The sequence below is a fragment of the Tenrec ecaudatus genome, chromosome 8 (assembly GCF_050624435.1).
Source record: "Tenrec ecaudatus isolate mTenEca1 chromosome 8, mTenEca1.hap1, whole genome shotgun sequence".
Classification (NCBI taxonomy): Eukaryota; Metazoa; Chordata; class Mammalia; order Afrosoricida; family Tenrecidae; genus Tenrec; species Tenrec ecaudatus.
The window spans coordinates 68,149,754-68,173,635 of record NC_134537.1 but is presented as its reverse complement, the minus strand read 5'-3'; the positions used below and the strand labels follow the sequence as shown (position 1 = coordinate 68,173,635).

The following is a 23,882-nucleotide window of genomic DNA, read 5'->3' as shown; positions in this document are numbered from 1 at the left end:
CATATGTTGCTAATGAAAGAAATACTGCTTTGAAGGCTTTGAAATGTGTAATGCTAGACAACAGCTCCAACTTAACTCACGATCGCTTACATCAGTCAGTCATTCTGCCAGTTTTCCCCTGGCAGCTATGTGCCCTCTGCTGAAGTGTAGAAGCCCTACAAGAAGGAGACGATCGGGCAGAACTCGTATCCTCAAGATGCTTAGAGGCTGAGAAGTATGACTAATGAACTTCAAACAGTGAGTGAGCAACACAAGCATACAAGCCATGGACAGATGAGATAGTTACGGTTTATTATGCTCAGCTGGCTGATAAACACATGTGGGATTAATTAAAGGGCGGAGAGATAAAATGGCTCCGGGAGCCTCACCTTTATAGTTCTCTTGTCTCTTGCTCTCTGATGGTCAGACCAGTGTGCAGCTGCCTTAGCCAGTTCTCTGCCTCAGTTGGGAAGGCTCACTTCCTGAGAGCCATCCCTGAGGAGAAACCACATGGACCTACCCTGACGCATCCCTGGGTGCTGGAGCAGCCATGTGGAGACCCCTGCCAGCGCTGAGATGATTACACCGCCACTGGATTCAAAGATTTTTTACCCACTACCCTGTGATCCTTCTGCATTTGGTGTCATTGTGTTTGTTTTGTGAGTTTGACGAGGACTTTGTGGATAGGTGTTTGACATATGGGCCAAGTTAGACTTATAGGCTTGGACTGGATAGAGTTGGGATGCGTTCTGAATATACACTTACCCTTTATATAAAGCTCTCTTTTATACATGTATGGGTTTCTGTGGATTTGTTTCCCTAGTTTACCCAGACCAACATAGCAGATAAGTTCAAGAACTAGTAGACCTAGCTACCAATTTATAGTAATGAAGGAATGAGAGAAACATTTTTGATATTACAGGAAGGCAACCACAGATTTCAAATTGAAGGGACTTTTCAGACCAATAAACAGATCCCAAAACAAACAAGCAAAATAAATAAATAAGAGAAAAGAGCAAGAAGAGAGATGAAAAGGAAAAAAAAACTTGCAGATTTAAAAAAAATTCATAAGACAAATCAACATTTCCTGTGTAAGCCCTTTATCACGATTCTAATTCAAAGAGACTTCGGAAAATGAAACCCAACAATCAATGATATTTAAATGTTGAGTATATATTTGAAAGTATTATGGAATTATTGCTTGAAAAAGTTTTCATGATGATATTTTTAATTATTCTCCAAAAGAAAGTATTTGTCTTTCAGTTAGGACCTTTTGGAAAGAAATATGGAAATATTTATACAGTTATATGTTAATGTAATCGAGGTGAGAATGTGGGTGGGATACAAATGATACAAGATTGACCATTAGAGGATACTTTGTAAAGCTGGATGATGGGTGCGTTGGGGTTCATTTTATTACCTGTTGACCTTTATATGTAATAGATATTTTCCATAATATATAAAAAATTCAAGAGCTGTTGGTATGCAGAGAGAAGGGTGCTCATTAAAAGGAGAAATTGCTAAAATTAGAAAAAGTTTGTGACTAAAGTAGGATCTGAGGTGATTTGAAGTCCTGCAGCGTTTAGGTGTGGGTGGAGGATATACCAGGGTAGATGAAATGCAAACCAATATAGCCTTTAGAGTTAGGAAGATATAGGGAAGAAACATTGTAATGCCACAAAAGTCATAATGCCACCTAATCCTAAAGTGTTCGGGAGACCTAGGACTCAAGATTGTCCAGGTATAAACACAGGGGAAAAATCAAGACAGTTTTCTTCTGTGGCGATGAATGCAGTTGAACTGGACCCAACTGGTTGTGCTTCCTTATGTATGTAGAGGTAAATTTTTACATTGTGCTATCATTAGTCTGCCAACTATAAGCAAAGTGTAAGCTCTGCCATTACTATAAAATAATATTTTGTCTAATCACTCATTTACCTGTTTGAAAACAACTGTGAAAATAATTTGGTTAGCAGTTCCTTTCAAAATTCAGCATTGCTTCTGGGACAATGTACCAGGATGGTATTAGATGGTGTTGAAAGGATTTACCATCCTCTGACTCATGAAAAGATTCACAGTTGTTTATCTGTTCCATTAATTGACTGCCTGATGACTCAGCTAGCATTGCATATTACTCATTAGTCTATGAAGATTTCTCTAAAATCAATGCCCAGCTGCTCTCAGGCAAGAAAAAGTGATTTTTGTATTGGATCACAAAATATATATGTGCTATATATTAAAGACAAGACCTCATGCGTTGAAGCTTTGTTGATAGAACTGTCTGCTGATAGAAGTAATTGTAGAGGCATTTGTAGAAGAGGAAGTTGCCTCCCAGTGGGCTGATACTTGATACTCCCCCCTGGCACATTCAGTGATGGCATGAGTAGGAGACAGAGATGAGAGAGAAATTATATAACATGGCGAATTCCACAGGATGACAACCCTAGTAATTCTGCCTTTAGTATATTCTTGCCTTCATTTCCTCCCCATCACAGAGAAGCAGATGCATTTTCTACAATCAGGCTCACTGGCTTATGAAGACTGAAAGATGCTGTTGTGAAGTAGGGCAAATGAACTCATTAAAGCTGTAGGGCAATTTACATAAGCCCAAATGATGAAATTTCAAATGAAAACACATTACTCTGGGCTAATATATTTTTGTTGGTGTTGCTAATTCCTCCCCTCCTTCCACCCCACCTCCCCCCACACTGAAAGCACTACATGAACTGGCCCATCCTGTGTAGGGTTTTAGTTCAAAGAAAGAACTCAGCACGCCTCAAAGGCTCTTCCAGAGCAGGTCTGTTCATCTCCTGCGTGGCGTTTCCCTATTAACGGCCCTACGCCACATGGCCGTGCTCACACTGAAGCGCCTTACCTGAAGGTAATGGCATGGCCTCAAGGAAGGCTTGATTCCCTGGTGTACCAGCGGCTTATCTAAGTTGAGGGAGCTCTTGCGGTAGGCCTCCGTGGCCTGGCTTACTGTCAGAGTGGACCAGGAGCTCCTCTTCATGTACTTTGCGTCGGGGCTCATGGCCAATCCTTCGCACGCTGAACACTTGACGTCGTTGTTGCTTTTGGAGGTCTTCAGCGAGAGATCTCCAAAAGGGCCTTGGAGAGTTTCAGGGGAGCAGTGGGAGATGTGATCCACGGGGTGCCTGTGCACCACACTGGGGGTTCGGTGAGTGCTGTCACTGTCCAAATTGTCATCCGAACTCCACCAGCTACTCATGCCAGATTTATGCTTGCTCTCAGGTTTCCGCTCCTTGCTTTTACTCCGCTTGCTGTGCTTCGCGTGGTGGCTGTGGTGGTGGTCCTCCACTCTACTGTCACCCTTGGCCCCGTTGGCATTACTCTTGGAAGAACCTTCCAGAGAATGGGACTTGGTGAAGAGCTTTTGCACAGAGTGGACAAGGTGCCGTATCCTGCCCGGACTCTCGCTGCGCTGCTCGGCGGCCGTCGAAGCCCTCTGGTATTGCAAAGTGTGGAAGCCGTCTCTGTGGAGAGGGAGCTGCTTCTCAAACTGGTCTAAGAGGTTGGCTGGAATTCGGTTAATTTTAGTGCTGGCATGAGACATGGCACAATCGTCTCTTGTATCGTAATGCGAACTATAGTGCATTCTGGGAAAAGTGCTACTGGACATGTGATCGCCCATCACCATGGGCATCATCATGCATTCGGAATGAATGGAACTGCGGGGGGAACAGCGATGGTGGTCCATGGGGCAGCTGCCCGTCGGGCTGAGCAAGTAGGACTGCCGAGATTCCTGCCCATGGTGCAGGTGCTCATGAGGATGCTCACAATCTTCAGGGGGTGTCAAGCCACATGTGTGACCAGAACATAGCTGTGGTTGATTGCGACTCCCAGATAATCCTTTCATATTCCTCGGAGCAGGGGAGTATCTTTCTTCATTGAAGTGCTGAGTCAGCGACCATGAGTACTGCTGGTCTGTTGAGAAAAACACAAGAATGTCATTAAACACTTTGTAGAAATAGTGACGCAAATTCTTATGTGTTAGAAAAGCAGACTATCTGATACCCGATAAACAAACCGTGTGTGTGTGTGTGTGTGTGTGTGTGTGCAGTGTTCAGTTTGGGTCTGAAGGTTCATATGGATAATAATTTCATGCCACCTTCTTGCATAGGTCCCCAAAATAATACTATTAACAAGGATAAACTTTGAGAGTCCCAGATGCTATTTTCTAACTGCCAATACTTGATGTCTGCTAACATCACCAGGTCCTTTGGCAGCGGTTTTGTGGGACTAAAGAGATAAACAATTTGATTAAAATAAACACACTAGTTATATTTCAAGTAGATTGACTATGGTGATTCAGTTTAAGGACTTTTTAAAATGACCTCTGCCATTTAATTAGTAATATTGTTTGGCAGGTGAATGCATAGCACGTGACTATGTTAATCGTGAAATAGTCGTTTACATTCACATGCTCACTGTGCAGCCATGGGAACTGAAGCGGTTTTGTGGAGAATATGTTTCTGTAGTCCAAACGCGGACTCAGCAGTGGTCTCCTCACTTTCCATTTCTGAATTGGTTTTTCAAAGACACAACTGAGTTCCGTAAAACAAACCAAAAACCCGTGTCCACAGTAGACGCTATATTGTGCTCACTGAGTGCCATCATATAAATTGTTGACTCATTGCAATTCGTGCGACACAGCAGAGCTGCCCCCGAAGGTTTCCTAGGCTGTAAACGATGGAGGGTAGGTTGCCAGGTCTTCAGCCTGGCAGAGGGGGGACATGGGGATGAGAGTGCAGGTGGGGAATTTGAACTGCCAGCCTTCGGGTTAGCAACTGAGCACCGCACTGCTGTTTCGAAAGAGCTCCTTAGATACTGTGCTACGTGACGCACAGATAAGCAGATAATAAAATATTGACATTTCGGTGGATGTGGATGCGTACTTGCTATGTTTGGCTATTGGACTTCCTGGATTTGGGGGGTGTGTTTTGGTCATGGACGCAGCTGAGTCTCATGATGAAATAGTGGCTGTTAGAAACACACAGCGTGTGTTAGAACCTAATGTAGGCATGTGTGAAGGAGCTATGTAGCCTCTCCAACCTTCGGTTTTCTCATCTGTGGGACAAAGCTGGGAGGCAACGTGGCAAGTAACGGTGTCAGACACAACTCACACTCTCAGTGGTCACTGGCAGGACGAGCATTGCTATAGTTGTTTTCGGTTCTTTGGGGTCTGCATTTATAAAGTTTGTGTTTATTTACGAGCTTGTATGCCAGGGTTCACTAGGTGCAGCCCCAGGCTTCATTTCTGATTGCTACTTTCCAAGTGTTTCAGTTTCACTCCCACATTCGATTTTGCCTTCGACCAGCAGCCAAACAGATGCAGAAAACATCGATGGATCCACGGAGCCGATTTCAATGAGAACAGGTGGAAACCTAACCTGAAAGGCAGAATCCTAAGGGCTTTCCCCATGTATGGACATTAGCGAGGCCTCTTTGCTCTCTCCATTCCCATTCAAATGTCACCAGGGAAGACATCTTATCCCTGACCAGTGCGTCTGCTTGGGGAAATAGAAGATATGTTCCCCAAGACCAGGTTTCTCTCTCTCTCTCTCTCTCTCTCTCTCTCTCTCTCTCTCTGCTCTTACCCTCCCATCTCGGACACTCACCGCCATGCTGTCACTGCTGACTCATCAACCCCTGTGAGCTCCGAGACTGTGACTGATGTCTCGAGCAGCAAGGTTCTTGTTTCGAACAGCCGACTAGGAGGATGGCAGCCCAACACGTAACCTCTACCCCCCTTGGGGTCCTTCTTTCCCCTGAGCTATGTAATTGACCCATTTTCTTGTCCAGTGTTAGCTTACTGCCTACTTTTCTATTTTCAGTTACCATGGAAATTGACACAGCAGTGTTCGTGGTAATGACATCTTGTCATAAATGAATTGGTCAGGCATCGATCTGTCTTTACCTGAGGGTACCACAAACATCCGCAGGGTTGATCACCCTGAATCTGAAAATACCACTCACACTGACTACAGCAGACTTCCAAATGGACTCCGAGGGCGCCCAGAAATGGGAAAGAAAGTTAAGCATCAGTAGGAATTCCCCCTATCATTTCTATGGGCCACTTTCTAAAAAATGAAATTAATTTAAGATATTAATGTAATATAATGTCAGAAAAATATCACCTGCCAGGAATATTTACCAAATGACCAGTGCAAGGAACTCGGAGCTTCCAGGCAGCATCTCTGTTGTGCAGAGGATATCAGCTAGCCAAGTAAAATGTAAAGAACGGGCACAGTGTCATAAATTCAATACATGTTAGGAGTAAGACTAATCATACCTCAGACTGATTTTTTTCCTTCTGGCTCCTGGGCTGTGGCCATTGGTTAATTGTGGCCGGAAGTCTCCCAGAAGCCCTGCTGGCCTGAACCAGGGAGAGTGTACTAGGGCTGTGGGGTGGGCTGGAGGGAGATGGATGTCTTCAACACAGGCCTGGTTTGGAGAGTGAGGGCTGGATCTTTGTGGTTTGCCCTTTGGTCTCCCCTTAGGGCATGATGGTTCCCTGCAAGGTGTAGCTGCCTACAAATGTTTCTCTCCCCACTGGGCCTAGACTTGGCAAACTTTCCCTCCTAGGAAAATAAAAGGGGCCTGCTGGGAAAGGTGGACCCCTTTTGACTTGCTTTTTTTCCTCCCAAAAGGAGTCAAACCACTGTCATCCTGTCAATTTTAACTCTCAGCAACCACCTCAGAGTGATTGATAGAAGAGATGGTTGAAGGTTTTAGGGGATTAGAATGGACTCAGAGAAAGATTTGGGGTTGTTTCTCCTGCTAAGGGCCTTAAGTGGATCCCTCCTACCTCTCACCATGAACAATGTCAATGTAAGGATACATAAATAGCTTTATTATGTTTTTAGGTGTGGCACTTTTTCTTGTAGTCAAATTATGTATTAGGAGGGGCTATTTGGATTATATTACATTTTAATATAATTAAAAGCAAGTTTTCAAAGAAACTTCTATGTGAAACTGATAAATAGCAAAACTATGTACTGTACTCTAGACTTTATGCAACCATACAGTTGTCATCTTATTATCTTTTTGCTTTATTTTTTCATTAATACGTAATTTAATGCAATTCTAATATTCCTTCATTTTAAAAGCAAGCTCATTATTGTTCCACTCATGCATTTTATTTCTGTCTAATGTTTAGCGTAGAAGCTATATTATGAATGTTATGATGTAAGAGAACAATATAAAAGATAGATTTAACTGAAATGAATTAAATTTGATTATGCAACATGATAAGGCATTCTCATTTCACTATACAGGATTGAATTCCCTGATGCATGCATGGAAACATACCCCGCCTCTTAAAATTATTACAATAACAAGATAATAATGTACTGTAAATAAAGGCAATAATAAAAAGTATAGTAAGCAATTGTACTGTAGTTAGCTTTGTTTTATATGTCTACAGACTAGATAATAAATACCTAGGGGCTTGTAATTTCTTATTGTTCAAATGAAATAACAAACACGACGTGTGGAAAGCAACTTAGCTTTCTAATTTCCAGCTATTCACTATACCATTTTTTGTTATTAAGCAAGCAAAAGTACCGATTACAGTCATTATTCATTATCACATAATATTTACCCCCAATGCAGACTGAAATATAAATTTTAGTGTTGAGTTTTATGAGACTGTTGGTGTGTTATGCTGTCGCTGTTATGTACCACTGAGTCTGCATCTGACTCACAGAGTTCCTACGGACAACAGAACCCCAAACTGGCTGGGCCTGCGCCACCTTCATAATTATTGTGTTTGAGCCAATTCTTACAGACATTTTGCCAACCCATCTCATTGAAGGTCTTCCTCTTTTTCCTTTTATTTTTAAATGAAGCATGGTGTTCCTTTCCAAGGAATTACCTTTCATAATAACATGTCCAAAGTATCTGAGACAAAGTCATGCCATCCTAGCTTCTAAAGAGTATTCTGGCCATGCTTTCCCCAACATCGATATGTTTGTTCTCTGGCGCCTCACAGTACTTCCAATATTATTCACCAACACCAAATTATAAGGTACATGTTCTTCCCTGGTCTTTCTTATCATTGCTCACATTTCACATGCATATGAGGCTACTGAAAATACTCGAGCTTGTGTCAGGCATACCTTAGTCCTCAAAGTGACGTCTTTACTCTTTAACACAACTAGTTCTTGTGCAGCAGACTTGGCCAATGGAATATGTCATTTGATTTCTTGGCAGCTGCTTTCATGAATATTTGTTGTGGATCTAAGTGAAATGAAATATTTGACAGCTTCTATCTTTCCTCTGGTTATAGTAATATTGCCTATTGGTCCAGGTGTGAGGATATGTATTTTTTACATTGAGCTGTAATCTATACTAACGCCAGTAGTCTATGATCTTTATCAGTAAGTGTTTCACATATTCTTTGCTTTCTGCAAACACGTTTGTGTCATCTGAATATCAAAGGCTGTTAATGAGCCTTCTTCCCACAGTCCAGCTTCTTGGAGGATTTGTTTAGCATACACATTTAATAGGTCTGGTGAAAGGATACAACCCTGTGGTATACTGGTTCATGTCTTTCCTGATGTAGACTATTGTAGGTCTCTCTACTGTGTTCCATTGAATGTCTCTTCATCTATGTAAAGGTTCCACCTGAACCCAGGTAAGTATTCTATAATTTCCATTTTTCAAAACTTTCTACTTTGGTATAATGAAAACAGTCCAATGCTTTTGCACAGTCACTAAAAGAAAAGAAAGCATTTTTTTCTGGTATTTGATGCTTTCAGCTAAGTACACTCTGGTGCAGCAATGTCATATCCCATTCCATATCATTTCCTGAATCCAGCTCCCCAAGCCCCCCATGGATGGACTGCTACAACTGTTTTATTTTAATTATTGTTAACAAAATTTTACTTTCATGTGATATTGATTATATTGTTTGATAATTTGTGCATTCTGTAGGGTCACCTTTCTTTGGAATGGGTGTACTTATGGATCTCTTCCAGTAGGTTGGCCAAGTCCTTGTCTTCCAAATTTCTTGGCATACACTCGTGAAGTGCTTCCAGCCCTGCATCAGGTGGGAGGAACATTTCAGTTGGTATTCTTTCAACATTCAGTGCCTTCTTTTTTGCTGATGCTCACAGTGCAGCTTGGACTTCTTCCTTCAAAATCTTTGGGTTTTTGATTATGAAATGGTTGAATGTCCCCCAATTCCTTTTTGTACTTACTCCTTATGTGTTTCTGAGATTATTCCTTCCACTTCTGGTTCTTCCAGCTTCATTCATTCTTTTGTCTATAGAATCCTCTACTCCTGCTACTTAAGGTTTGATTTCTTTTCCTTTAGTACTTTCAATTTGAGATATACTGAACATGTTGTTACCTTTTTTCAACTGAAGATCTTTGTAAATGTAATTATAATAATTTACTTTTTCTCGATTACCCCTGGAATGTTCTGTTCAGTTCTTTTTCTCTGTCACTTCTTCTTTATGTTCAAGAGCAAGTTTCTATGTTCAAGAGAAAGTTATAGTGTCTCTTTTGACATACACTTTGAACTTTTCTTTCTTTTTTGCCTTTAACGACCTTTTGATTTCTTCAAGTATGACATTATTGATGCCATCCCAGAGTTAATTGTTTCCCATAATTAGTGCTCAATACATCAAATATCATCTTGAGATGGTCTTTAAATTCAGAGCAGATATACTTGTTTGTATTTTGGCTCATATGGACTTGTTTTAATTTTCTACAGCTTCAACCTGAACGTACTTGCATATAAACAATTGATTGTCTATCCATAGTTGGCCCAGGGCCTTGTTTTGGCTGATGCTATAGAGTTTTTCCATTGATTCCAACCAAAGATACAGTACATTTGATTCCTATGCATTTCACTTTCGATATTTCCAGATTCACGGGTATGGTTTCTGCTTGCACAGTTGAAACAAGTATTTAAAATGAAGACATTGGTGGGCTTGTAAAATTTTATCATGCAATCTACAGCTCTGTTTCATCAATAAGGCCATATTTTCCACATTGTTATTGATCCTTCCTCTTTGATTCTAATGCTTGATTTCTAATGACCTATATTATCAATTGGTATTGATTGCACGTCTGATCAATTTCAGACGGAAGACATTGCTAGAGTTCCTCAATTTCTTTATAATTGGCTTTAGTAGTGGTGCTAAATTTGAATAATAGTTGTATTAATTGGACTTACTTGTAGGGGTGTAGATATTATCGCAGACAGCATTGTACTTCAAAATAGATCTTGAAATAATCTGTTTGATGATGAATGCTATATCATACATTTTGAATTTGTCATTCCCTGCATAGTAAGCCACATACTTGTCCAGTTCCAAATGGGCAGTGTCAGTTCATTCCAGGTCACTAATAACGAAGATATCAATTGTTATGCATTTTTGGTAATTTTCACCTTTCCTAGAGTTATATTTCATACATTCCATGTTCCCCATTATTTGTTATTTCCAATTTTCTTAGAGTCATACTTCACATATTCAATGCTCTGATTATTAATGGAGGTTTCTTCTTGTTTTGAGTTGCCCTCACTGCCCCCTCCCCACCACCCCCCCTCCATGATGAAAGGAGGGTCCCCAAAGCTTTGCTACATCCTCATTTTTCTCAAGGTTGACTCTGCTTTGAGGAGGCAGATCTCTAGTTGTGTTCTGAGTGCCTTCCATCCCGAGGAACGCATCTTTCAGCCCCACAGTGGACAATGTTCTGCTACTAGGTCTTCAGTAGAAAGATGCTTCCTTCTTCCTGTTCTGTTCTTAGTCTGAACTCTCTCCTGAAACCAGTTTACCATGGGTGACTGCTGGTATTTGAAGTACTGGCTATAGGCTTACGGTGTCACAGCAACATGCAAGGTACCACAGTAGGACAAACTGACAGATGAGTGAGGGCTCTTGGCCTACTCTTTATAAGAATGAAATTTAAGTGTGGAAAGGGAAATAAGACACCGTGTCCGATGCTTTTCCTGCATATTCTCCTTTAATCAATTCAGGCCAAGGCAACAGAAGGTACAAAGAGCATACAGGGTTCTCTCTCTCTCTCTCTCTCTCTCTCTCTCTCTCTCTCTCTCTCACACACACACACACACACACACACATAGCAGCAGTGTTAGATCTGGAAGTCCAGGCACAGAGCACCTGCTGTCCACACCCACAGCTGCCTGTAAGTTAATTCTGACTTTTGCATCTCTCATGTGCACCAGAGAAGGCCTGCTCAAAGAGGCTTCTAATGGCTTAATTTTTAAAGTGGATCATCAGGCCTTTCTTGCAAGGTGCCTAACCAACGTGCTTGTTAGCAGCCCAGCACCGAAATTACTAGCACCAATTACTCTGCTAACACTACCCAAACGCCAATCAACCTTGATGTCATGGAGTCAGTTCTGACCCCATCTGTCCCAGCGTAGCACTGCTCCACACAGTTTCTCGTCATTACTCTTTACAGATGCAGACGCCAGGCCTTTCTTCCCTGGCACTATGAGTAGGCTCACACCATCCACCTTTTAGAGAGCAGTCAAATGTGAGCCATTTGCACCATGGTCTGCTTAAAATTAGACGAATAAGTAAGGAGTGATTTCATTTGTCTACCTGAGGGTTCCATATGAAACCAGCCAGACCGGCTGCCAACTGCCTGGAATTTGAGAGCTGCCAGAAGGGACTGATATCAACTTAGTCACCTATCCCAGCCTTAGCAGTCATTTCTCCATAGAGTAAGCCAACTTTCTCTTCTTCTGCTTGAATCTCATTTAATCCAATTACTTGTCCACATGTATCACAATCTGACTTTATCTGCTAACTTATGGGAAAACCACACTCACATTCCATGTCATTTATTATTGATACCCATCCTGAAAAATATAACCCCATTATATATAAAAGACTTTTGAACTAAAATGGAAACAAACAAAACCATAACAAATATATAGAGTAATACAGAGAGACTTTTGTTACATTATCAACAACAACAAAAATGCAGGTTTTATGTTTTAGTGTATTTTTTCCAAATTAATTAAATAAAACATTATTTTCTTCTTTTTAAACTATCAGTCGGGCTGTAGAATAGTCTGGTTGATTATTAGACTTATACTGACTCCCTTTCTGCTTCTATGGTAGTTACATAATTCATGTCTACTTGAAGATATATAAAAGTGTTGGGGTGGAGTCTAGCCTGTCAATCAGGTCATAGCTTGAGGGTGCCTCCTTGTGGGCGTGGCCTTCTCGCGATGAGAGCCCTGGGAACCTCCATCTCTCTCTGCTGGCAGACCCTGGTTGCTGGGAGCCTTTGATGTGGCCACCACCATTGGATCCATACGACTTGGCACCCATCGGCTGGTTATCTTCCTGCTTTCTTCACCATTGCCTGTGGATTCCTGAGTATGAAGAGGGACTTATGGACTACTGCTAGATTTATGCACTAGTACGGGACTTAGAGCCTTGATATGGACTAGACTGGGATATTTGCTTGAAATACAATTACTCCTTGATATAAAACGCTCTACTCTACATATATGAGTGTAACTGGATTTGCTTTTCTAGTCCACCTGGCCGAACCCCGCTTCTTTGTTCTCCATACTATGTTCTCCATAGTAACAACTGTTTCACTTGCCTTTTTGTATAATTTCTCATACTTTTTAGCTCACAAACCATTTGTCAGGACTACACAAATACAGGTTATAAACCAAATAATAATTCTCATTATGAATCTGTGGCTAACTATGAAGATATGAATAACTTTATTTGAAGTTTTTGACAGAAGTTTCCTCAAAAATTTAACAATAGAAATGCAAGATTTATATGTTGAACTACAACACATCATTGAAACAAATTAGCGAAGGTCTAAATAAAACTTAATATTGGTCAGTTAGTAATAGTCCCCAAATTGATCCACACATTCAGTATGACCCTTATCAAAATCTTAACTAGTTTTTTAATAGAAATTGAAACAAAATATCTTGAAATTTAAAGGGCCCAGATTTGTAAAAACAATCTTGCAAAAGAAGAACAACGTAAGACAGCTCATATTTCTCAATTTAAAAACTGACTGTAAAAATCACAGCAAACAAGACTAATACTGGTGGAAGAAATGAAGAATAGAAAAGGGGAGTAGAATTAAGTGGCCAGTAATAAGCCCCACATTTAGGTCAAATTGATTTTCAAGGAGGTGCCAATGCCATTCAATAGGAAACGAATAATCTGTGCTATGAAAGATGTTGGGACAGCTGGGTGGGCAAATGATTGAAGCTGGACAGCCATCTCAAGGCGTATGTGGACACTTACTCAGACTTGGCATAAGACCAGGAAGTAAGGTCTTAGAAGACAACTTTAGGTGGACTATTACACTGGGGTGGTACACATGCCTTAGAACAATCAACCAGTTGAAACCAAAAGGCAGAATTTTCTCAAGGACTAATTTTTTGCAGGCAAGAGGGATGAGAAAAGAAGCAGTAATGGAAATGGAGAACATAGTGAGGAAGTGGGATAGAGGACAGATGTTCCATGTGGGGATTGTAATCAGTGACATAAAACCAAATGTGCATAAGAAGTTAAAAACAAAAGAAAGAATTCAGACACAAAAAACAAGTATTACATGATCCTGCTTCTATGATAGATCATATAGGGCAGAGTGTAGGGACAAAAGGCTTGTGCTTATCTAGGGCTAACTGGGAAGAGAGCATCGGGGTCAGCGTGAGTCAGGATACTGCATTTATGTTTGTGGCAATGAACTACTTCTGAAAATAGCTAGTAGTGATAACTCCATATCATTGCAAGGGTCATTAATGTCACTGAATTGTATACTTTAAAATGCTTACAATGGCAAATTTCATATATATATATACATATATATATATATCTCCACATCAAAGTCATAATAAAGGTGAGGTTCAGGTTCTAATACTCCATAAAAAAATCTTAGAAGAAAATGTAGGCATACTTTATTATGACAAAAGATTAAGCAATGGTTTCTTAGATGTGACACTAAACACATAATCAAAAATAAATAAATACCAATAGATGGAAGAACCTCCTCAAAGTTAACATGTTGATGCCACAAAGAAAATCATTGTTCTAATGAAGAGACAACACACTGAGTGGGAGAAAATTTTTATAACTCGTAGGCAGAGGAGATTAGTAGATAGCTCTCCAAAGAAAGTACACATTTGCCCTATAAGCATAGGACAGGATGCTCACGATATTAGGAATCAGAGAAAGGCCAATCAAAACTACAATGACTTATCACATCATGCCCACAGATGACAATAATAAAAAGCCAAATAATAACAAATATTGGAGAGACTATAGAGAAACTGGAGGCCACATACACTTCTAGTACTATGCAATATGCAGAGGTGCTTATACAACGGCCTGGCATTTACTCAAAAGGTTAAATATAGAGTTACCAAATGACCTAGCATTTGAGCTCCAGGTATGTACTCAGGAGGAATGAAAGCATACATCCATATAAAAACGTGTACATGAATTTTCATGAAAGCATTATTCATAATAACTCCAAACCCAAATCACTGCCTGTGAGTTAATTCTGATACACAGGGCCCTGTAAGATCGAGTGGAGCTGCCCCTGGGGCTTCTAAGGTTGTCAATCCTTACAGGAGTAGAAAGCCAAGTCTTTCTCCCCGAATATTTGCCATATACGAATGAAAGTCGAAGACGTTATATTTATACAGTGGAATATTTTTTCTCAATAAGAATGAATTAAGTAGTAGCAGCTGCATACACGAACCTTCAAAACATTTTGCAATGGGAAAAATCCAGTTGTACATGATCCCATATTGGTCAACGACACTTTAAATTTCTAGCATTGGAAAATTCATAGACAGAAGACAAATTTTAGTCTGCCAAGTGCTGATGGGGGCCACTTGAGGGAAATGGAGAGTGACAGTAAATGGGTTTCCTTTTGGAGTGATAAAAATATTCTAAGATTGATTGCGATGATAGCTATACTTATCTTTGGATTAAAAAATAAAACTGTACATTTAAATGGGTGAATTGTGTTATATGTGAATTACATCTATAAACTGCTAGAAAATGAAGAAATACATCATATTTTACCTGAGTGGTGCACATTTTCTACATTTTTGCCAATCCACCTCCACTGCATATTATTTTCATAAATGAACTGTTGTTTTTATTAGCAATATGAAAATGTGAGATAAAGAAAATATAAACAAAACTAAAAGTTAAATAGAGGCAAATTTCACTACCCAAAAGGGTCTTTCTTAGTAAAATTTAGGAAAGCTGTTTATTTTTGTCTTTCTTCCACCCACCTTCCTCTGAATATCACACAACCTGTGTGACTGACGCTGCCTTCAGTTTTCACTGAAAGGCCTCAGATTTCAGAGACAAACTTCAGACCCAGTCTAGCAGTTCTTAGTTCACTCGTGTGGCCTTTCTTTGTAAACTGCCTGTGGTCTACAGGCTTATTTATAGTTCCTCGATCATGGTTTTATTTTCCAATTTCTATTTCATCATGATATTTTACATGTTTGTGTTCTTTACTGCTTCACAGCCTCATGAAATGAGGTCTCAATTAGAAAATGAACAAATAGTTCAGACAGTATTATTTCAAGTTATATAGTTTAGGGTCGATAGCTATTCAATCACCCACAGAGATAACCGTTGAGGAAAACTTGAAACTCTGTGCAACTGAATTTGGAAGAGCTAGGCAGAGGATCCAGGGTGCCACAGCCCTCGGTGACTACTTTTCACTGATGTTATCCAAAATCTGGCTCTATGAGTAGCCACGGACACCCTCCATTTCCTCACCTAGCTTATATTTTTCTTTCACTTACACTTTAGCTCACAGGGCTTCAAATCTAGACCTGTGAGATTAACTTGGGAAGCTTTTAAGGGGTAAATTCCTGGACACGATCTCTAAATGGATCAGGTAAAAGTAGGTCTCTGGAGATGAAGTTACAGGATGGGTAAGTAGCAGGAACTACTATCAGTTTATGTTCTCTATTGTTGTCTTGTATTGATTTTTTGAAAAAAGTGATATTATATTTTCTAACAAACTTCTTATCTAATTTATTTGATTCATCCTCTATATTGAGAACAAATTCTTAAGCTACAATGATAGGTCTTAATTAATGCTCGGTGAATGAATGAATAAAGAAATGAATAAAATAAAACAATACAAAAAAGAGTGCATTAGGGGCTTAACTGGAGCAAATATTTATTTTGAAATATGGTGAAGACCAAGTATCTTATATTTTCTACCACAGTTGCTTAAAATCAGGGAAGGTGTACATCATGCTTATTCGGTCTGAGTGCTGAGCGTGCCACCTGAGAAGCTGGCTGCAGGAAGAAGATGTTTGCTGGAAGCGAGGAGAAGTAGAGGCCCTTGTGATGAAGATCAACTATTGCAGTCTTCAGTATGGATTGAAACTCAATGCAAAGAAACCACAATCCTCACAATTGGACAAAAAGACAGCAGTGTGGTAAATGGGGAAAAGATGGGATTTGTCTAAGATTTCATTTTGTTTGAATCAATAGTCAACACACAAGGAAGCAGCAATCAAGAAACTGAAGGACATTCTCTTTGGACAAAGACCGAAGGATGTCACTTTGAGGACCAAGATAGGCACCTGACAGAAGCAATGGTATTTTCCTGTCTCATATCCATGTGAAGGTGGAGTAATGATTAAGGAAGACCAGAGAATAATAGAAGCATTTGAATTATGGCACTAGCAGAGAATATCGATAGTTCCATGGACTGCCAGATGAATAAATAAATCTGTCTGGAACGAAGTGCAGACAGATTGCTCTTTAGAAGCAAGGATGGGGAGACTTCGACTCGTGCATTTCTGACATGTTATGAGGACAGAAGAGTTCGGGAAAAGGACATCAAGCTTGGCAAATTGGAAGGACAGCCAAAACGAGGAGGAAGCCCCTCCATCAGATCTATTGACACTCAGAAGCCACCATGGGCTCCAGCCCCAAACACCACTGTGAGGCCGGCACGGGACTGGGCCGTAGTTGGTTCTGTTTGACATAAGGCAGTCATGGGTCAGAACCAACCGGATGGCACAGGGCAATCGCAGCCTAAGCTGGATGTCCCAGAATATTTAATAACTTCAAGGGTTTCGAAATTTTAGAAATAAAATAAAATCCATTTTCTCTTTCCAAATTATGAATTCCTAAGTTGAATTCATTTGAAATGATTCTCTTTTTGTTTTCAATTATTACTCTGTATGTCTGTCTTTAAAACATGTCTTCAAGCACACTGGTGTAAAATTATGGCTCCAAATGGATATGGCCCAAGAATCTATGTAAATTCAAACCAATGCCAAAGGTAGAAATATATTATCTACAAATATTTCTAATGTGCTGTATTTCATATCTCTAAAAATGCCACAGAGGCTTCTGAGAGAAATGCAATGGTTCCTAGAGTCCACCAAGCCCTGTTACAGAATTTCTCAAGCTGTATTGATCAGTGACCCCCTTTTTGTGGTTTATACACTGAAGAATGGTCAGTTTCCGGTTTGCTCCCACAGCTGTCTGCAAAAGCAATAAAAGTGAGTGCAACTGTTTTATTTTCTCTGTTTTTAACTTTTGATTCCAGCCTGGAAGAAAATGAACTTGGACTATGATCATTAAGCATTGTGTTGTTTGTTTGATTGTTTGTTCCCCTCACTCAGAAGGTCACAGAATTACAGCCTTCACAAAAGTTTCGGATAGAGCTTCCAGCCCAGTGTTTTCCAACAGTGCTTAGGTGTGCATTTCATGCTTTCTTTCTCCCTTCCTCCTGTCCCACCTCCTTCCCATCCACCTTCCCTTCTCTCTGTTTTATGGAGTTCAGCCATCCAAACAAAATTCACTTAGCAATTACTCCAAACTATGTAGGCCACAGGCAATGGGAATAGTGTGGTGAATAAAACAAGGTCTTTGCTTTTCTAGCCTGAGTCAGGTGGGGGAAGGATGACAATAAATGAACATTTTGATGAATACTTATGTCAGAATGATATATTTTATGAAGAAGGGAAGTCCTACTAAGAAGGTGACTTTTGAGATGAAATGTGAAGAAGGGAGAAATGACCTGCGCAGCCATCTAAGTGAAGACGTCGCAGGCAGGCTGAGGACGAACGCTCTGAGGTAGAACCAGGCTCTGTCGTTCACGGATCAGGAATGAAACTCAGGGGACATGGCTAAGGCCATGCAAGTGGGGGAGTACAGTAGGTGATGAGAACAGAGGAAGGTCTTGCTCATGTCTCGAGGTGCAGGCCACTGTAAATATTTGGGTTTAATCTAAGTAAAATGGGAGCGCACTGGATTCCGGAAGTACCAGAGACTTAAGGAAGCTCCAGTAGGTTTCAGCGTGAGCACCCAGAAGGAATTTACTAGAAAAAATTCAACCAAACTATAAATAGAAATTACTAGAACTTAACAGGCAAGGCTCAAGATTAATGGAGAGGAGGTTCCGGCCCGGGCAGTGTTTACTTCTGTACTACATGGAGTCGCTGTGAGTTGGAGCTGACTCGACAGCACCTAATAACTAATAACCTCAGTAGGCAAAACAGTCACCAGAGAAACTGAGTTGTCCCTCTCTCCCATTTCAGGGCAGACTCCAAGACATGGCACAGACACCTTCGGGCCGAAGGCATCTCAGTGGGAAACCTCCCCCTTAGTCTGTCTTGCTCATTATTTTATAGGTAAAACAGAGGCCCAGAGAGGATATATATATATAATAGCTAGAGATATTTAGATAATTTGATCAAATAAGGGGAGTTGAGAGGACAATTTAGGATTCTGTTCTCCAGCTCTCAATTCTATTGATTCATACAACTCCTTATGCTTCAGGAGTAGGCCAGAGAAGAACTCAGGAGTTATGATCTCTCCTTAATAGTTACGTAAATGGAGCCCCTGTGACTTTCTGGGTTTTCAGCTAAACAAGAATTAATGGCAAAATAATGGAACTTACTTTGGTAACCAGCTGAGGATATTTGTGAGTAAGGGATAAAATCCGAAATCTCTTGCCACCAAGCAAGAGATTTCTGACTCATAGAGCCAAGGATTGCCATTGATTTTTCCTCCCAATCCCTACTCTCAGGACTAGAAAAAAAAAAAGGGAAAATTATCAGGTCAAAGCTGAGCAATGTGAAACCCATACATGACATGGTTTTGGTGGCAAGTAACCTCATATTAAAAAATACCGAGTTTTGTTCAATAGTCAAACCACGACACTATGCAGCATGGAAAAGAGAAACGTTCTTGCTGGGTCTCTCCAGTTGGCTTTGATTAATAACCACCACGTGGAACAGCAGCAAGGACCTCCAGGTCCCGCCTGTCCTCCCTGCTACTGTGTGGGAGCCCGTTGCACGGCTGCTGTGCCAGGCCGTCTGCTGGAGGGGCTTCCTCTTCAGGTTGACCTCCTGCTCTACCAAATATGATGTCCTCCTCTAGGGATTGCTCTCTCCTGATGAATGTCCAGGATTTGTAAGGCTAAGTTTTGCCACTGTAGTATCTAAGGAGTACATCACCCAAGACAGGTTTGTTTGTTTGTTTTTCTGGAAATCTATACAGCCTATCATACAATATAGAATTTTTCATATAGTATACATAAATTGAATCTCAAAGTAACCCTCTCAGTGTAGTTCTCATTATAGATATTTCAAAAATAAACATAGTAGGGTTCAGCAAGGGTGAGTGATATGCCCCAAGTCAAACAGCCTATAATGATTGAGCTGTAGTCCATCATGGCTCATATTTATGACATATTCACTATTCAATGTCCACTCTGGTTCAAACCAAAACCAAACTCACTGCCACCCAGACAATTCTGATTCATAGCAATCTTATAGAACTGACACAGAGAACTGCCACCGGGGGTTCCGCAGGCTATATTTTACAGGAGTGGACAGGCTCCACTTTCTCCCATAAGCGGTTGTAATTGCTGACCCTGTGTTGTCAGTCCAATTGGTCCCCCACTAAGCACCAGGGATCATAGTCTGTGTCTAGGCACATATTAGATTTTCCCTCAACTCTTCTTGATGGATTCATCATGTCCAAGACTACCACAATTAATCCTGTTCACAGTATTGAGTAATTGCCAGTGTTTAATTATATTGTTAATTATTCACTACCTAATATGTTTCCCATATCTAATTATCCCCTACATGGACTTACAAACTTGTCAGTGTAATATGAATATTTATCAGTACAATCTAGATGGCCGTATCCAACCAACATTGATTTGCATTTAATTAGTAAATTGTTTCTAGCAACTGGTATAATTTTAATTTCCTTAGGGTTCTAGTTGGTCAATATGCTGTCAAGTACTAAAATATTCTGTTTAGTACTAAAAAAAACCACAAGAAATATATGAAGACACAATTACCTTTTAGGATAGTTTCGATGAAAGATTGATAATCCATTCCAGAATGCTATGCTGTATAAAAGGAAGTCTAGGATCATTGTCCTGCAAAACATACTGAACAGTGCATCCTTATTGGAAAATTTGATCCTTCAAAAAGTCTGACTAGTTGCCAATCATATTCCCAAAGGGAATGTATCATGAAAACATATCTCAGATCACAGAGATTTGATTTATGATGATCAGTTCCGAGAAAAGGGGGTCCCAGAATTCTGGAAAATATCAATTGAAAATGAACTATGAACCATCTCTAATCATTCTGGCAGAGAAAGGAAAATCAAATCAAACCATCTCTATTTCTCGGGCTATAAAATAAGAGTGGCCACCAAGGAAAATCTTTCATCTTTTAACAGAATGTTTTATCTTATAATACAGCCAGTACTTTGAACCTTATAGAAATCAGCTAAGGGATCTAAAAGGAATTTAATATGCTTTTCATTTCCTTTCCATTCAATTCTGGTAGGTTTTTAAGGATTCTGTGTTTGTGTAGAGAATATTTGACTGTGAAATGAGGTTACCACCTTTTAAAGACAGAATAGGAAGGGGGGCAGAGAATCAACTGGAGGTCACGAGAATATTGCAGATATGAAGCACTACAAGGAGCTTCAGGAGATGTGGGGGTGCAGTGGCTGAGCACTCGGCCGATCAGCACAAGTGTGGTGAGCCCAGCGGCCACCCTGCCACCGGCACAGAAGGCTTTGTGAAGATGACAGCCTGGGAACCTGCGCAGCAATGATCCTAATAGAAATTCCAGTTCGCTAAGAAGTCGCATTCAGACTTTTAGAAAGGTATCGAAGAAGATTAAACTGTACATGAATGGGAGGTAAAATGAGGGGAAAAAGGATGAAAGGGCAGGAACTAGAGTCAAGTTGGGAGGGAATAGTTGCCAGGCCACTCAAGAGAAATCAAGGAAATCTTCCCTCTCCGATGATGTTGTTATTCCAATCCTGAGACTACTACTTTTCCATTTTCCATTGCTCACCACCACCACCACCACGGTTCTACTTACTCAACCTTGAATTTCAGGCACTCTAAAGCAAGGAAGCTTGGTGGTGTTGTCACATCAGCCATTTATAACCAACTACAAGGTTAGAGGTTCAACAAAATCAGCTTCTTCTTGAGAAAAAGAAGAGGCTATTGATGTTGAGAAAGTTTTGCAGCCTGGGAAATCCTACATAAGGTTGCCACTAATCAGAATCGACTCAAAGGAGTGAGGTCATAAAGATACAGTAGTCTGAGTTCAGTAGTCCTCTGTCCATCAACAAAGGGACACATCTCTCTGGTCCCTAGATGAATTTCTAGGTTCCCCACCACATTGTCTACACATACACTTATTACTCTTGGAGTAAATTACGCAGATTTAGTAACCTTACCCCTTTATGAATGACCATTGCAAGTGCTTTCTTCTCCTATGACCATTCCCTTAAAGTCTCCACCAAAAGTTACCCTTGCTCTTCCCTCGATGCTTTCTGAACTTTCCTCTCAGTATGTGTGTGTAGAGGTACCTTTCCTGTGGCATTCAGTCAGTCACGAAAACCCACATATTCAGTATGTACAGTATGCCTTGCTTTTTGAGAAATGTTAGGAATATAATGATGAATAGGTTATGGAGCTCACAGTCTAACAGAAGAAAAAGGTATGCAAGCAAATCATTGCAATATGTGCTTAATGTGGAATAATAGGGCTATACGTAATGTAGTACTTCTCTCAGCAGAGATCTGGTGAGGAATTTGGTAAGAGGGGTCAGTGGTAGTCAGGAACTTTTAAAGGATTAGGAATCATTTATATTACATTGAAAATGTTTACACCTTCTCTGCATCCTTCTGCTTTGTTCACTTTTACGTCAATGCTGGCATGTGTGTGTAGGCACATAGGCACATTCATGTGTAGACCTATCAGCCTGTAAACGTCATGACAAACTTGATTCTTGACTGATAGAGGAGGCAGTTTGGGAGCCACACTGCACAGCTGCAACCCAGGCTTCATCACAAAACCACTTTTGTTGTTGCCATAAACAAGTTGGTGAACCTTGCTGTGCCTCAAGTTTCTCTCTGCAACATGCAGAAAATGAATGGCCCTGTTGTACGTAGTTGTGAAGGATCCTTGGTGGTATGGTGGTTATTCACTGGGCTGCTGGCCACAAGGTCAGCCGTTAGAAACCAAGAGCTACTCCTCAGGCTAAAGTCCGGAATTTCTATTCCTACGAAGAATTACAGTCTCAGAAACTCCCAGGGCGGGTCTACTCTTCCCTATAGGGTCACTGTGAGCCAGAAATGAGGCTACAATTTTTTAAAGCCAGAATAGTAGGTGGGGCGGGGCAGAGAATCAAATGAAGGTCAAGAGAACATTGCGGATATCATTTCTGAAAGCACTACAAGGAGCTTAAGGAGAAGGTCAGTCAACAACAGTTGCAACATATTCAAGCTGAGTCAGAAGAGGACATGGAGCAAAGGATGTCATTACTGAAGTCAGGTGGGTCTTGGTGTAAAGCAGGGATTACCAGAAAAGTGTTTACTTGAGTGAATGAAGGCATTCACTCTATGGATCATGATATTGAGAAGAATGGGAATTCCAGAACACTCTAATGTGCTCGTGTAGAACCTGTGCATGGATCAAGAGGCAGTCTGAACAGAACAAGAAAACACTGCATGGTTTAAAAGCAGGAGGCGTGTTCGTCAGGGTCGTATTCTTTCACCATGTTTATTCAATGTGTATGATGAGCAGATAATCCCAGAACTTGGACTACATCATACTGTATGCAAATAAGGAGAGTTTTGCTTCTTCTTTGTTAACTTGTATGCCTTTGATTCCTTTTGGATGTGTAATAGTTCAGGTGATGCCTTTCAGGATATATTAAATGAGATCAAGGTCAGCTCTAGTTTGCATTTGGAAGAATACTTCCAGTTTCTCCCCACTGAGAGAAATGCTAGCTGTTGGATTTGCATATTTGACCTTACTTATGTTGAAGGACTTCCCTTGTTGGATTTTGTGGAATACCTTTATTTATTTATTTATTTATTTTTTTGTGTGGAATACCTTTATGAACCAGTTGATATGACCCTGATTTTTTTCTTCTGTATTATTTATGTAGTATATTACCTTGCATATCTGCTACAAATCTCACTTGATCATGATAGATTTTAAAATATGTTTTATTAGCTAGAATTTGGTTGAAGATTTTTATACATATATTCATGAGCGGTATTTGTCTATACTTTTCGATTCTGGTGATGTTTTTGCCTAGTTTTGATATTAAAGTTATATTTGCTTCACAAAATGAGTTTGGTAGTGTGCTGTCCTTTTCTATATTTCAGAGTAGTTTTGGTAGAATTAGTATTAAACATTTTCTCCATGTTTGATATAACATCCCAGTAAAACCATCAAGTCCAAGGTTTTTTGTTGTTGGCAGTTTTCTAATGACCACATTCACTTATTCTTGTGTAAAAAATCTGTTAAACTTTTCTCTCTCAACCTGTGCTAATTTAGGCAGGTAATGTACT

General features: G+C 40.3%; 1 protein-coding gene across 1 annotated transcript in view; it reads right to left on the bottom strand.

Annotated features, from left to right (window-relative positions):
- Positions 1 to 23,882, bottom strand: part of DLGAP2 (DLG associated protein 2) — a 287,488-nt gene that overhangs the window by 195,894 nt on the left and 67,712 nt on the right. Inside the window, exon 4 of the mRNA XM_075557186.1 lies at positions 2,855 to 3,924. Within this exon, the coding sequence (XP_075413301.1) occupies positions 2,855 to 3,924 (1,070 nt within the window). The remainder of the gene's footprint in view (positions 1 to 2,854; positions 3,925 to 23,882) is intronic.